Here is a 14604-nt window from a genome sequence, read left to right as displayed (position 1 = left end):
GCAGAAAAAGAAGAGCTTTCAAGACTTTCCACCAGGAAACAAAGCAGCACTATACAAAAATGGCTAGCTCTCCACTTGCTTGTAATCCCCAAGGCTAGCTCTCTGCTGGCAGGCTGCATGCTAATGCCTTATTAGCTTGCGCTTGGTGTTCTCACCATGCTGCAAGAGACAAGGACAGAGACAAAAGGGTTTTCAGCATCTCCAAAAGTCCCACCACTACTGCAGTGAGGACCTGCCTGAGTTTTGTTAGCATTTCTTTCTAGTGAGAAGACCTGCGTAACAGGTGAATGCAGGGACACAGGAATAGGGAATTCTTAACCTGGATGGCAAATTTCATATGGTATAAACTAATTTAAGGTAGGTCTGACTGATTGCAGGGGTAATCTGCACAGTCTACCTTTTCAGTGGAAACTCCACTGAGTTTCAGAAAACTCTGCTGCCAATATGTTCAAGCTAAGAAACAGGTTGGAATGGTAAGTGGAGCCCACGCGAAATTCGCTTGCAAATATTCACAGGGCAGGCTAAATCTCTCCCTTAGCACTTATGTGCTACAGAAAGCCTGAGACAGGTATCAATGTGCTGATAAAAACAGAACTTGGTTTGCTCCTGGCACAAATTTGGAAGGGGGCTGGCACAACTTTTATAGAGCAAACTCCTTCAAGAGCTGATAAAGGCAGCAGCGAATTGAATATTTTTGATGAAAATTCTGTTGAAACTAGGGAGGTTTTGTCTAAAATCACACTGCAGACCTGCAGCTTCCTAAACTGCATCAACCTATGGCATGTGCAGTTTGAGAGCCAGTTGCTGGTTAGCTAACTCTTAAAGAAAGAATTTGCTGACATGCAAAACCTTCACTCTTTTTGTATTTTATCTCCACTTCTCATCCTCTTCTGCAAATGCTAAGAAATTACATGATCTGAGGCTGCAAAACTAGACTGCCACTGCATTTCATTTCATGGGCACGATGCCTGAGTTCTCTCCCTGCTTTGCAGTACAAACAACTCTTGAATATCTTGCTTAACTCTTCTCCTATTTCTGCTGCTGAATGGCCTGTAAAAAGATATCCTTCACTTGGCCCATTGTGTCTTGATACAGTTTAAAGTCTTCCTCTTTCTTTCTCAGGGCAGTCTCCAAAGCAGCCTTCAGAGATTTGTTCTCATTCAGCTGCATCGCAAGCCTATGAGGAAACAAATGGAAAACTTTTATGTGCTCTGTGGTGCTTTAAAGCAAATTAGAACAGTGCTTCAGCTCTGGGGAAGAAAACACTGAAACACATGCTCACTGTTAATTTTATGAGAGGTGTGAGAAAGAGCAGACTTGTCACTTGTTCCTTCTCCCTTTGAGACAGAAACAAGTATTAGATGGCCAATATACTTTTCAGATCTGCTTTGTTAAAGATTATAATTCTATTTTCACTAATAAGCTTGCAATCAATGCATAAGGAAAGAAAAAGAAAAAAGGTGTCTTCCTTGCATGTGTCTTGCGTTGCTTAACATTTGCATTAGCTTAACATTTCTGGGTATCTGTATAATTATTAGGAAATTTGTGTAAGAATGACATAGAGAAGCTAAAACCAGATGATCTGTGGTTTCTATAGATTTTGCTAGGTTTTAGCTTCTGAGCAGCAGGTGTAGGTACTATCACTGCTTAAAGGACAGCAATGAATTTTAGCTATTGTGAGTAACATAGCATGGAGAAGGGGAAACCATACCTTCTGCTCAGTTCCTCTACCTTCAATTCTATAGGCAACTTGGAAAGCTGAGCTGCAGAGAACTCCTTGCTATCACTGACATCCAAGGTGAGCCTCGAGTGACTCACAGTCTGTCCTGTAAATATAATCACAAAATAGTTTTAGTAAAACAAACAACCATTTTCACTTGGTAGCACGCTGAGTAAATCTTAGGAAACAGTCAATAAATACGAAGGAATCTGTTAAGTTCTATGCATATCCCTGAAATACTGTAAATGTATAGAACAGCCATTTATTTTAATTTCCTTTCAGTGAAATTAAAACATGATGAGTTTGCATTTTAGGGTTAAATGCAGTAATTTGTGAGCCTACCTATTCAGAGAAGAATTAAAGCAAAGTATTTAAATGGACAAAACAAGAGGTGATAGAAACAGTTCAAAAGAATTATTTTGATGTTTATCTTGTCACTGTGTTTCACTTACTTAAGCTTATGAGAACCATTGCTTCCTGGATACCTGTGATAAAGTTTGCGTGTGGCACACACTGAAGCAGCTTTTGTAAAGCACATTGATCCTTAGCATAAACACAACATAGGTCAAATGCAGTAAAGCACTTAAATACATACCTCAAACTAAGGTTCTGAATAAGGAATGCTTTCCTCATTAAAGGCCTACCCAAAACATGCAGAATTGCTCCTTTTGTTTCAAAAGGACACAAAAACTTTTTCCATGGTTATAGAGAAATATAATTCAAATTTACTACTGAGACTGGAGAAGCAGAGAAGTGTGACCAACCAGCAAACCTCTATGATGGAAGAAGGCTCAGTGAAGACAGGCAAGGATGATGTGCTCAAGAAGCTAAGAAAGGAATGTAATAAGTGACCACAGCTGTCATACAGGATGCTGAACGTATCCCAACACCGAGGGAACTGGAGAGTAGTGTCTGCTGTAGATAAATGGCTGAATCAGTTGAGTAAATGGTACTAAAACACTAAATCCTTCCCATGTGGAGTATCTAAAATATCTGGTCAGAGAGTACTGAACTCTGACGAAACGTATGAGAAGAAACAGGCTATGTCGTACAACCAAGAAGTGCTTTCAGTCTTGATGCTGTGTTTTACAGGACCGATGAAAACCTGCTGTTACTTTCTTATTCTCATCTGGGATTATTTTTTGCTAATTTGAAATTCAGATAAAACAAAAAAAAAACAGAAAAAATGAAAAGCATGAGTAATTTTAAAACACAACTGGTTGTGTCTAGCGACTCAGCATCATTATAGACTTCCCTTGAACTGAAGAGACTAGAAACATTAGATTGGCAATTAGATCAGCTCTCTCCAATTTTGCACTTTCAGAAAGAAAAGCAAATATTATGTCAATTAGTGGGTTCCCTAGTCTCTATTTTATATACAAGCTTTTCATTCCTTCATATTTCCACAACTATCTGGCATGAAAGCATTTAGATAAACTTCATGCTCTGCTGAAGAGGTGCATTATGGGCTTGCATACTCGTTTCTTGTATAAACTCCAGAGTTTTGGCACATTGCAAGGTGCTGAGCTCTCTTCAAAAGAAGGGTGGTGAAATAAATTGTTACCTACCCATCATGGACTTAAAGAGAATTTCTTTGTATTGGTCTTACTGACAATCCTTCTCTACATTAGCTTTTGGTCCTTAAGCAGACAAGGCTAACAAACTAAATATTTAGTAAGAAGGAACCTGTCACACTGGTAAGATTAGCCTGTTTCCTCCAGCTATTAAATGCCAATCTACACAGAGGATGAGTTACCAAAGCGCTACTACAGCACAACTTGCCCAAAATAGCTCACGACCTGGAGAGTTTATTGCTGTATCTCTTTGAGGTTGCAAGGCAAACGTAGGTGGAGCACATGTGTGATAACAGAACAACAAATTTCTTTACATGGCTTTACACTGCCAGGTTGTATCAAAGTCTGAACACTCAAAAATTCAGTTAAATTCTCCTCTAGAAGACAGCACCAAAATGCTCCCATACTGTTTAAGGCACAGAGTCAGTAAAAAGTGTACCATTGAGAACTGTATTCCCACAGCTCTCATCTGGATACTACCTGTCCCTACAGACCCCCTGATTTCTTCCTCTGGATGTCTGCAGAACCCTATGAGGGCTCCAAAGCCTCTCACCTCCAAACCCTCCTGGGAATCACAAAGGGCATCCCATGATACCACTTCTGTGAGCGTCAGCACTGCTCTCTTATCAAAATGAATGTCGTATATCCTAAAGGCTAAAGGCTGTAGCACTTTGTTTCTAAACTCTAGGCTTCTATTAGGATCTAGGTTTCTCTGCACTACATTTTCTCCTGTCAGACTCCAAGTTAACATATGTAAGACAGCTCTAAAAATCAGTGCTCACAGAAAAGCACATGGGGATGAGTCAATGTTGGCTGAAGCCCTTCCTAAGGACACAACAGTTCTGCTCCAAGGAACAGATTCATATTTTACAGACAGCGGTGGGTTTGACACAATTCAGTTACAACAGTGTTTGTTACCTCAGACTGACCCATGCCTAAGGAGAAACAAGACCCCAGTATGGGTGGAAAAGGAGGTGACTTCTCATACAGGTTAGCACTCTCAGTACAGAGCAGCTCTAAGAAGCTGATGAGGTAGCTTAGTACACACTGCAGCGCTGGATAGAGTAATGATGGAAAGCCACACCATCCATCTGCTGAGCTGCAGGGCAGTCCCCCTACGGCCCAAGAGCTTGTACAGGGTCTTTGATGAGGCTTGTGACCTCTCTAGTCACCCTAACTAAACCTGACACCACCCCAGTATTTGCCAAACTGAAATTCCTGTCCCTACTGTTCATCTCACAGCACTTAAAGTCTTTTTACTTTATGAAAATACACATAAAAAGGGAAACGACTGGAAAAGTTTCCTTAAGAATATGTGCCATTTTATTGGTTTAGACACTCTATAGAATCAGAGTCCTTAAGCAATAAAAGGATCTGATCAGGGAAATAGAAATTTAACATCCACCATGAATTCCCCTCCTTTAACTATGCTAGTGAGGCATTCATATTTATAGCAGGAGATTATCATGTTCATGGGATAATAAATTACACCAGATCTAATTACTTCATCACCAGCAATAGTTTTTCATAGACACAGACAGGCCTTAAATTGGGATGCGCCCTTTAATTCTGCTCTTAACCTTCAGATGAATCTCTCGGGCAGAAGTGTAAAGGGAACACAGCAGTGGGCATGGTTGCAACATGGAGCAGTGTCAAGTATTTTTCTGTAGGCTGTAATTCCATGAAAACAATGTATTGCAAAAATCCTGATCCCACTTGAATCTGTGCCAAAATCCTCTTGAATTAAATGGGGGTCAGGATTTTACATCCTGTATTGCTCCACTGGTCTGAGTAGGTCCAAATCACCATGTGTAAGGTCAAGAACTTGTGTAGGTTTGGCAGATGAATGACCAAATGTTGTTTCTATTAACCGTAAAGGTATGATGAGGGACAAATGCTCCACTTTACCTGTTTTGCTCCTCATGGGGGATTTCTGTTCACTTGTGTCACTCCCTGCATCCATTTGCAGTTTTTCAAGCTGCTGCTCCAGGATGACACATCGCTGCCGCTCTTCCTGAAGACTCTTCTCAGCTGCCAAGATTTTATTGCTGCTTTCCTCCACCCTGGCAGGCAAAAAAAAAAAAGGGTAGTTCAGCTTATTTATGTCATGACTATTAAGGATCAGTCAGTCTTGATACTGAATCCTGCTTCATGCTGCACAGCTCCCAACAGAGGGAAAAAGAGAATTTTTCATGCATCCAAAGGCAAAAATCCCAATGAAATTGTTCCAGATGACATCCTTCAAATTTGCAAAACAGAATTAACTAATGAGTACAGTTGGAAATAATGGGTTTGTTAATGGGGGTTGCCTAAATCCCTTAACACTGGCTACTCGTGTGATTTTACCACTCAGATGAGCAGGCAAGCTGCAGATTGCAGAGGAAAGATCTTTTATTACATGAATAAACTGCATTTAAAAGAAAACCCTGGGAAAATTTGGAAGGAAAAAGCATCAGCTGTTTTGCGTCAGTTATCTGCAAGCAAGAAAAGAAACTTGACGTTGCTTTTAATAAACTTGGCCATTAGATACTATCCTGGAAAGAAGTGACTGGAAAAGAAACTGATGGTTCATTCCATAGTGCAATACAGAAGAGCAAATCGACTCTATTCACCCTTCACAGTATCTTAGAAAATTAACTACAAAAATTTGATGCGTGCCCACAGATGGAGTCAGTGATGCATCTCGTGTGGGGCAGTGCCTGACACCAAATGATTTAGAGGAGTTTACAGCTAGAGAGAAACCTGAATTCACTCACTGTGTTGTATAGTGCAGAATAAAGAATTTCCTTCTTGACCCCAAAGGTGATAGCTGATTACTCTCTGAATCAGGAGACCTGATTAGTCTTATTTCCCTCCTAGCTGGCATAACTAAAAAACTATTACAACTATAATAAAATTATATCACTGTCTTAATCTAGCCACAGGCAAGACTCTGACCTCCTGTGGCAGTGAATTCCCAGGCTGGTGACATGCTATGAGAAATTATATTTCTCTCAGTGGTTCTGAATTCACTCAACTTTCATTTGACTAGGTGTTCCCCTAGCATCCACATTAGACAAACAGTGGAGGAAAAATGACAAGACTAGTAATTTTTTTAAATGAAATCTTTTGCCATATATTAATAACTTAAATTAAAATGTTCCTCTAGCTCTTGCTCTTTCCCCAGCAGGGCCCAATCTTACAAACCATTTACCACAGAGTCTCTTCTGAGAGTATATTCTGCTCCACAGTAAGTGATTGTGGAACACAGTCCTAAATCCTGGCAGCTGCTGTACAAAAATCCCACTCATGTAACCATTCCCAGCACTCTTCTCTTGACTTAAGCATTATATGTTACTTGAGCTTTGCTGACCCACACTCCAACAGCAAAGTGGAAGAATGCCTGATTTTTTTTTATATATACGCATGTTGAAATACAACTGGATGCTATTATCCTGAGGTTTTCTGAGAGTTATTGGACACAGTCTCACAAAATTTACTTTACCTGCAGGAGCTCTTGATATATGTGTAATAACTGTGGAGCTGCTGAATCATCAGTCTATGGTACATTTTACAAGCAACTGTGCATTTCATTGGCTCTTTGCTCTTCATTATCCCATATTCGTGATGTCCTCATTTTAGCTATCACTCACACCTCCATCCTTATCTAATTTCATAGCTCTATTAAAATCACAGGGCTTACAGAGAAAAGTAAGATTCTCCCAGTGTGTATTTCCAGGATTTAGCTCTTAAAAGCACCTTTATCACAGTTATAAAAAAGATGCATTTTTCTGACTGCAATTAATTGTACAGGACAAAAGCTGGACAAGTGAGAAATTATAACTATTGTAAAATAAAGAAAGTAAGCAAATAGTGCTTATTGTATTCAAAAGCGCACAGATAAAAGTGTTATCTTCCTACAAGCTGGAATACAGATTTGGGAATCAAACAATACACATTCTCTAACTGGGAAAAAAAAAACCAAACCAACCAACCAAAAAAGTAGTAACTGAAAGGTGTCCAAAGAGAAAGGACTTCACTTTCCCTGCCCCCTTAAAACATAGTTTTTAACATCATCTTAAATTGAACTGAATAATAGAAAAGGAAAAAAAAATCACAGCTAAGCTTCAGTTAAAGCAGAATAAATTCATTTAGAAGAGGATATAGTGCAACTTAAAAGAATGTGAAAAGCTTTTGGAACAGAAGGCAGATTACAACTATAATTACAGTATTTACTACTGATGAGTAATATTGCTGCCTAAATAACACCACACATATGTAAATACATGAATTCTAATTTCATCTAGGTGCAGCAAGCTCGAAGATGACTCCTTTTTTTTGGCTCTTTGTTCTAAAAGAATAATAATAAAAAAAGTGAATCATCAACTAGGCAGGGAAATTGAGTAGAACAAATTTAAAATCCCCTATTTAAGGAACGGATCACACTGGCAGCACATGGCATATTGTACTGCATGCTACAGGTTCTCACACATCTCAAGCACTCTTTAATCACAGCATCCCACAAAGGATACTGGCAGAATCAGCCACTACCTTTTCTGCAGCACAGTGACCAGTTCCAGGAGCCTGTCTCTTTCCACTTCAGCAGCCTGGCACAGAGCCTTGTGCTCTGTGATCTGTGTCTGCAGTACTTTCAAATCCAGGCTGTTAGTGCCAGCAAGCCTAAAAGCAGCAGAAGCATAGTGAGTCTGTTTCCCATTTCAAAAATGAAAGAAATGAAACAAAGACAGGATTTGAAAAACACATCAAAATACACTTGTCTGAAAACTAAGCCAGAATGCAGAGCCAGGCTCACTACCTCCCCCCAGCACCAATCTCTATACTGCAATAAATGGAACAGAAATATTTGAAAATAAAGCTACCGTTTCACTAGAAGGGTCTTTTCCTTCACAAGGGTGCTTTCCCTTCCCATTACCCCTGGAAACACACTTCCACCTCCTATCAATTCACTATCACTGACTCTCCTCCCATTGCTACTGCCAAAATAAAAGAAGCCCATATGTGGATTCTCTAAAGTGCTAGCTAAGCTGTTAAATGGTGTGCTATTGATTTTCTCGCGCTGAAAGGCTTCGGGCAACATTAGTACAATGGCCGTTCCTATGCCTGATCTGTGATGAAAAAAAGAGGCAGTTCTCCCATGTATCCCATTTTTATGTACTTCATTACTTCTCTGAACTCTCCACATAGGAGTAGTATTCAGAAATATCTCCTTGAGAGCAAAAAGCAGGAGAAATCTTGGTGGTTGGAGGTGAAAAGGGGAACATGGGATTTATGGAGCATAAAGCTAGCAGTCAATTAAAAAAATTAAGATAGCATGAAGATGCTAGAGCCTGTGTCAGAGGTCTTTGGCAGTATCCAGTACGAAGGATGGTGAAAGAAGCTGATTGTTACAGAAATAAGGCACACAAGGATAAGGCCAGCAGCTTGTGGAGTGTGGCAGGAAACATCCCCTTGTTTATTATGAAGTTTATATACATACCTTCCAGGTGTGATGTTATTACTGAGATGGAAAGTAGCTGCTGACTCTACAAGTGTATGGCCCATCTTGGACACTGTGCTGAGAGGAAGAAAGATGTATTAGTCCCTAAACTCTGCAGAAGGCAGTCTTCCAAGAACTCCAGTCATTTTGCAATGCCTGTATTTATTGTCACCTTTCAGGGAAAAGATTTCCAAAGCCTCCTAAGTCAGGAGTGGTTAATCCTAAAATCAAGTTAAGGTTGGTAATGACAGAAGTGTCCCAGTCTAAATATGTAGATTTTTACTTTGACATCTCCAAGGAGCTTTAGTTCCTATTTATAGCATTTTTCATTTCATCTTTCCTGATAGGAAAAGATGATTCACTAAAGTAAAATGGAATACAGAGTTCATCAGCATATTAAAATTAATGGAATGAGTGAGGCCTGCTGACCAAACTATTAACAGCTCTTGCAATTTCCAGACTCATTCATTGCCCACCTTACATGTCAGCTATTTTCACGACACAGCTATGGTAGCCATGTATACAAGAAATTATTTATGCATTGCACTTAGTGGCTTCTTCAAAGCCATTACCCAACCTAATTTTCCTGCTTGCCTTCCTGCTTAATCTCAGCAGATATATGAAGTGAAAAAGTGGATAAAATATAGGTTTTTATCTAAATCAAGTCCACAGGAGGCCACAAAGAGAGTGCTGGAGTACCTCTCATATGCAGAGAGGCTGAAAGAGCTGGGCTTGTTCAGCCTGGAGAAGAGAAGGCTCTGGAGACACCTTAAAGCAGCTTCCAGTGCCTACAGAGGCTGACAAGAAAGCTAGGGAGGGACTTTTGACAAGGTAGGGACAGGACAAGGGGAAATAGACTCAAACTGACAGAGGGGAGATTTAGATGAGATCTTAGGAAAAAGTTCTTGACTATGAGAGTGGTAAGACACTGGCCCAGAGAAACTGTGGCTGCCCCATCACTGGGGCAGTGTTCAAGGCCAGGTTGGACAGGGCTTTGAGCAACCTGATCTAGTGGAAGGTGTCACTGCCTGTGGCAGCAGGGTTGGAACTGGATGAGCTTTAATGTCCCTTCCAACCAAAACCATTCCATGATTCTATGATTTACTCCTTGAGAGCACAACTTCTGCAGAGTTAGAAGTGGGAGAATAAAGTCAGTCAGAAAGGTATACCAATGGAGATGTAGTAAACTTCAAATAAAGGATGTTTTAACTGTAACTCAAAACCAGTGAGAATAACTTTTCTTAAATTTTGTAGTAATGCTCTACTTTAATGCTGATTGACAGGGATACATCTGTCATTTCTAAAACCACATTCAGTGTCTAAAGTAATATGGTAGGCAAGTTAAAATTACATAGAACAAATCAGTTGCAACTTTAATTTGATGAAAAATTTCCTGAGAAAACCAGTCTCAAATTCTCATCGCCAGTTAGACCATGAACTCTTTAGCATCAAAACCAGCATTTTAAAAGGAAAGGAAACAACTTGTTCCGGTATTATGGTCCCTTTACACAGACAGAGTGGCACAGAGCCACATCAGCATAAACAAAAATCAGATATACTGCTGCATTAAGATTAGTGTAATTTACATGGTCTTCAGTGAGGTTTTAAAAAGGGTGTTTGTTAAGAACAAATGATGTGGTGTGTTTTCAACATTTCTGCAAGTAAATCGTATTCCATGTATTTATTGATTTTAAATAATGAGCCAGTGATTTAGTGCTTACCTAAAATGGCATTTTGCATTAATTTGCCACCCTGCTTTCAGAAGTCTGCTCATTACAAACCCCGTTTCTCATAAGAGAGAAGAATCACAGGCACTTAAGCTAACCACATGAACATTATCTGAGCTGCAGAAGGAAAATTAGCTGCACTACCATCATGCCAAATGTAGTAATATCTGCAAGTCTGTAGATCTTTCTCTGTTCCAGGATGAAAATCCAAGAAATAATGAGATTAGAGATTCCCATATACTGCAAACAGGCTGCCACCACTGCTGGCACATAGCACTTGTGGTTTCATACAGTTGCTTGGGGAAACCATGCTTCTGAATAACTCACAGCAGTTGTAAACATTGACATTAGGGTCTTCTTACCGAGCAGATCCAGTCCTTCCAACTTGATTGCTGCCTGATGCCATAGGCTTAAGCAGAGTAGAACCTGAATCTGAGGACTCAGAAGGTGGTGGTTCAGCAGCTCCCAAACTGTCCCCTTCATAGGCAGATTTCAGCTGTTAATGTTGGAGCAGGTTATAAAACTGATTACACAGTTCAAAGAAAAATAGCTGCCTTAATGCCTAATCAGCATCTTATAATTATTGCTACAAGCATGCCAGAACTTTTGATTTACATGACCTCCTCAGAAAGTTTCCTTTAGCTTCTATCCATTGCAGGATGAAAACAAAGCAAGTTGCATATGAAATCATAGGGTGCACACAGTCTCACTAGAGAACTCATAGTGCAGCACCAACACTACAACTACCAGCACAGTTGGTTTGTCTCCCTAACCCAGGTCTGACCTCTGGTTCAATGCTCTAGTCCCCATTACTGAGGTATCTGACAGATCCACAATCTCACCATAACCCTATGAGGGTTTTATATCAACAGGAATTGGCTGCCTAAATACTCTTAACAAAACCTGACTGTAAGATATAAGATCACATGAGAAGCCTTTGGAAGGTTAGTGGACTTCCTCTCAACTCCTGTGCCTGTGCTCTGGCAATAGTGCCATCTTGCCTCTGTCAGTTTGCAACACTAAACCCTAAAAGTTTAAAACATTTTTAACACACTAATTTGTAAGGGGTCAACCTCCCCAGTGCTTTCATCTGTACAATGAAATTTCCATATGCTTGAGGCTCCTCAGACTCATATCCATAGCTTAGAGATCTGAAGGAAATTTTTGAAGTGTTTTACAGTGGGAGATGAGAATAACTTACTAGGGGCCCCATCACACCATAAAGGAATGCAGATGGGTACTATGGCAGGTACCATGTCAGCCTGCTGATGTCAGCCTCACTTATGCTTGTTTGCTTGCTTCCTTCAGCAATCAAGGATGCTCAATATTGAGAAGTCACCACTGCAGCCCAACCCTTGCTGTCAGCTGTGTGACATTCTTGACATGAAGCCACGGGTGGATGTGGTTGATATTTCTGTTTTCTGCTGCTTAAACAGCTTGAAGAAAACTTATGTACAGGAAAGAAATTTAAGAGTTACAAGAGAAAATTCCTGTCTCATTCCAAGAGGACAGACTGTCAGTAAGACAGGTATTAATGTCTCAAGCTAGCAGCCAACTCAGATAACAAGGGAGAAGGAAGTGAGAGAGCAGATCTAAAATGATTAGAGAGCATACTCCACCAGTTAATTTCTTCTGTCTACCTGAAGTGTGAGTTGCCCAATCTCCTCTTCTAGCTCTTTAACCATTGCTTCTCGTTCAGTCACCACTTGTCTGAGCTGCTCTATAAGGCAGTTTTGTTTCTGAACCTCACTGTTCAAATTCTGCCCTAGCATGTGCTTGGACTCCTTGTTCTCCTCATCCTGATGGCTCAGATGCTTTAAGATCTCCTGCATTTGCTTCTGCTGGGCCTGATAAAATAAAAACAATGAGTGAGATCTTCACTTTTATACACAATGATTATTAAGACTCCCTTGGTGTTTTACACCCTCCAAGTCAGATACCTGTTTATGAATGCTAGGGCAAGACTCTGCTCTGCCAAACCCATTCCTTGGTGTAAGCACATTGATATCACTAGTGGTACTCCAAGAGTCTGTTATGTTTTAAGCACGAGATCACTGCATCAGCATTTATCCATTGAAAGGACTGCACAGCACATCTACTTGCAATGCCCAGACACATGTGGCTGGGTAAGGACAGTCCATCTCCACTGGCTCCTGCTGGTCATATCAAGACTATAGTGACTGGACAGTGAAAGTAGAAAAGACCTAAGCAACTGAGAGATTCAGTTTGCTGGCAGCTTTGCTACTCAGTGTAGCAGAAAATAAAGCAAGAAAGGCTGGCCTCTGACAATGAAGGTGATTTTTTCATAAAGTGGATAAAAGTAAGGATTTGAATGTGCTTTTCATGAAATTAGAACATGATCAGATTGTGTGAGTGACATTAAAAGATAAGGGAAGTATGAGATGACAGCTATAACACTAGGCTGTTTTATCAGTGGCTTTTGGAGTTTTTCTCACACTGACAAATCTCATCCTTGTCAGATAGTTGGTTCTGTCAGGCCAACAAACTGCAAGCAAGGTGCTTCTTTGATGTAAGGCATAAAACAGTTTAACCATTCCTTCTCAAGTAAACTTGTGTCTTTCTGTAATAAGTTTAGTGAGACACTAAGACTTGGCAAAAGTGACAACTGTTATTTGACTCCTCTGTAATCTGCCTAATGTGCTGGTCAGTACCCACTCTCCCCGCGGGTGCCTGGTATGCAGAAAGGTAAATGCCAGCTCAGACACAAGCATATATTAGCTAAAACCTAAAGAAGCAAGGAAATGTAATTTGAAACTTGTGAGGAGCTGGATCAAGAAACACAGAGCTAACCCTAGTAAAAAGCAGCATATTTTCTTTTTTTTTTTTTAATTATTGAAATTGGGGAAGACTATTTAGAATCACGGCAGGACAAAAGCGTCCTGCAAGACCATGACAGCAGCTATTTATTTCAGCATAACTGTATCTTGAGTCTCTGCTAATACTCTTGGTTTTGAAGAGGTCAAATCTCATCTCCAGCTACTGCAAGCGAATGCGCATATGGATTAGTACTCATAGTTTAGCTTGTGTGTTTTGGGTTGTGTAACACAACAACTGAAAGTGCAAAATTGCAGGAATTCTAAGAAAAAAACCCAAACCTACCAATGAAGCTGAAAGCAGAACAGAGAATACTGTCCAGCTTCATGGGCCAAGAATAAAGCCTTTCCTCTACATACTAGACAATCCTATTTCAATCCTCCTTCTGCAAAATGTTTCTTCCAATACTTGCAGCTTAGAGCCACTTCACTGCAACTGTGTCACGCCTGGTGCTGTCTTGCAGCCTTTACATGATCTGATCCAAAACACAGAAGTGCTTTAGCTGCCTAGGAAACCTCTGGCTGTCACAGTTTGATTCATCAGGCTCCTGTACACCCTAAGGTTGTCTGTGTCATTGTGTCATTAAATGACATCATGTTTCATCACTTATAGAAAGAGGGCTGATATGCAGGGGCTGAGACCAACAGTAATAGTCAGACCATACCAGTAAGGCGTCTATGAGCTCATTGTCATGTTTTCCTTTCTCCAACAGGATTACGATCTGTCCCTTCAGGGTTTTCACTTCACTGCACAGTACTTTGTTCCTGGCTTTTGATGCGTCAAGGGTTTTTTTCACTTCCTCATGACTCTTTTTGAGAACATCATATTCCCCAGTGAGTTTCTGCAGTGATGCAAACACATCATAGGAAATGACAGTTATAGCCTATCACCAAGCCCCAGGTGCTCTGATGAGCTAGAGGAATCACATATGTCCTGGGAGAATATAAAAAAATGGCACTGGCATTCCATATTATCCCAAAGAAAGTAGAAATTACAAATGCTACAACTCATTGCCTGCTTGCCAGTATCAAAAAAAAAAAAAAAAAAAGTCTGCCTGCTCAGGAATAGAAGTGGACTGGGTTAATTCAGTATGTGCCGAGAAGCAAATGATAATTTTGTATTAAAACCTAATTCTGTATGCTCCTGGTTTGTATTTAATGTTGCATGAAGAATGCACATCTGGCCAAAGTGTAAGAGGGATGCTACAGAGTTTGGATGCAGCTGTAGCAGGGCTTCTTTCTACATATGCCTTTAATATAAAGCCAGCACCAG

General features: G+C 40.2%; 1 protein-coding gene across 4 annotated transcripts in view; it reads right to left on the bottom strand.

The window, feature by feature from the left end:
* The window catches only part of CCDC13 (coiled-coil domain containing 13), a 31459-nt gene continuing 16855 nt past the window's right edge, over nucleotides 1–14604 (bottom strand). For 3 of the 4 annotated variants that reach the window (XM_062603990.1, XM_062603991.1, XM_062603993.1), the window contains 8 exons: nucleotides 13997–14173; nucleotides 12138–12344; nucleotides 10860–10993; nucleotides 8771–8848; nucleotides 7825–7953; nucleotides 5203–5357; nucleotides 1712–1826; nucleotides 1–1177 (listed from right to left, as the gene is read on the bottom strand). In XM_062603990.1, the coding sequence (XP_062459974.1) occupies nucleotides 1030–1177; nucleotides 1712–1826; nucleotides 5203–5357; nucleotides 7825–7953; nucleotides 8771–8848; nucleotides 10860–10993; nucleotides 12138–12344; nucleotides 13997–14173 (1143 nt within the window). In that variant the 3' untranslated portion in view covers nucleotides 1–1029. The remainder of the gene's footprint in view (nucleotides 1178–1711; nucleotides 1827–5202; nucleotides 5358–7824; nucleotides 7954–8770; nucleotides 8849–10859; nucleotides 10994–12137; nucleotides 12345–13996; nucleotides 14174–14604) is intronic. The other variant, XM_062603992.1, reaches the window with a different exon arrangement.

This window comes from Pezoporus occidentalis, unplaced genomic scaffold, assembly GCF_034315485.1.
Source record: "Pezoporus occidentalis ecotype Australia unplaced genomic scaffold, CSIRO_AGI_Poc_V1 ctg82, whole genome shotgun sequence".
Taxonomy (NCBI): domain Eukaryota; kingdom Metazoa; phylum Chordata; class Aves; order Psittaciformes; family Psittacidae; genus Pezoporus; species Pezoporus occidentalis.
The sequence above is the reverse complement of the archived record's forward strand: the minus strand, read 5'-3'. Positions and strand labels throughout refer to the sequence as shown.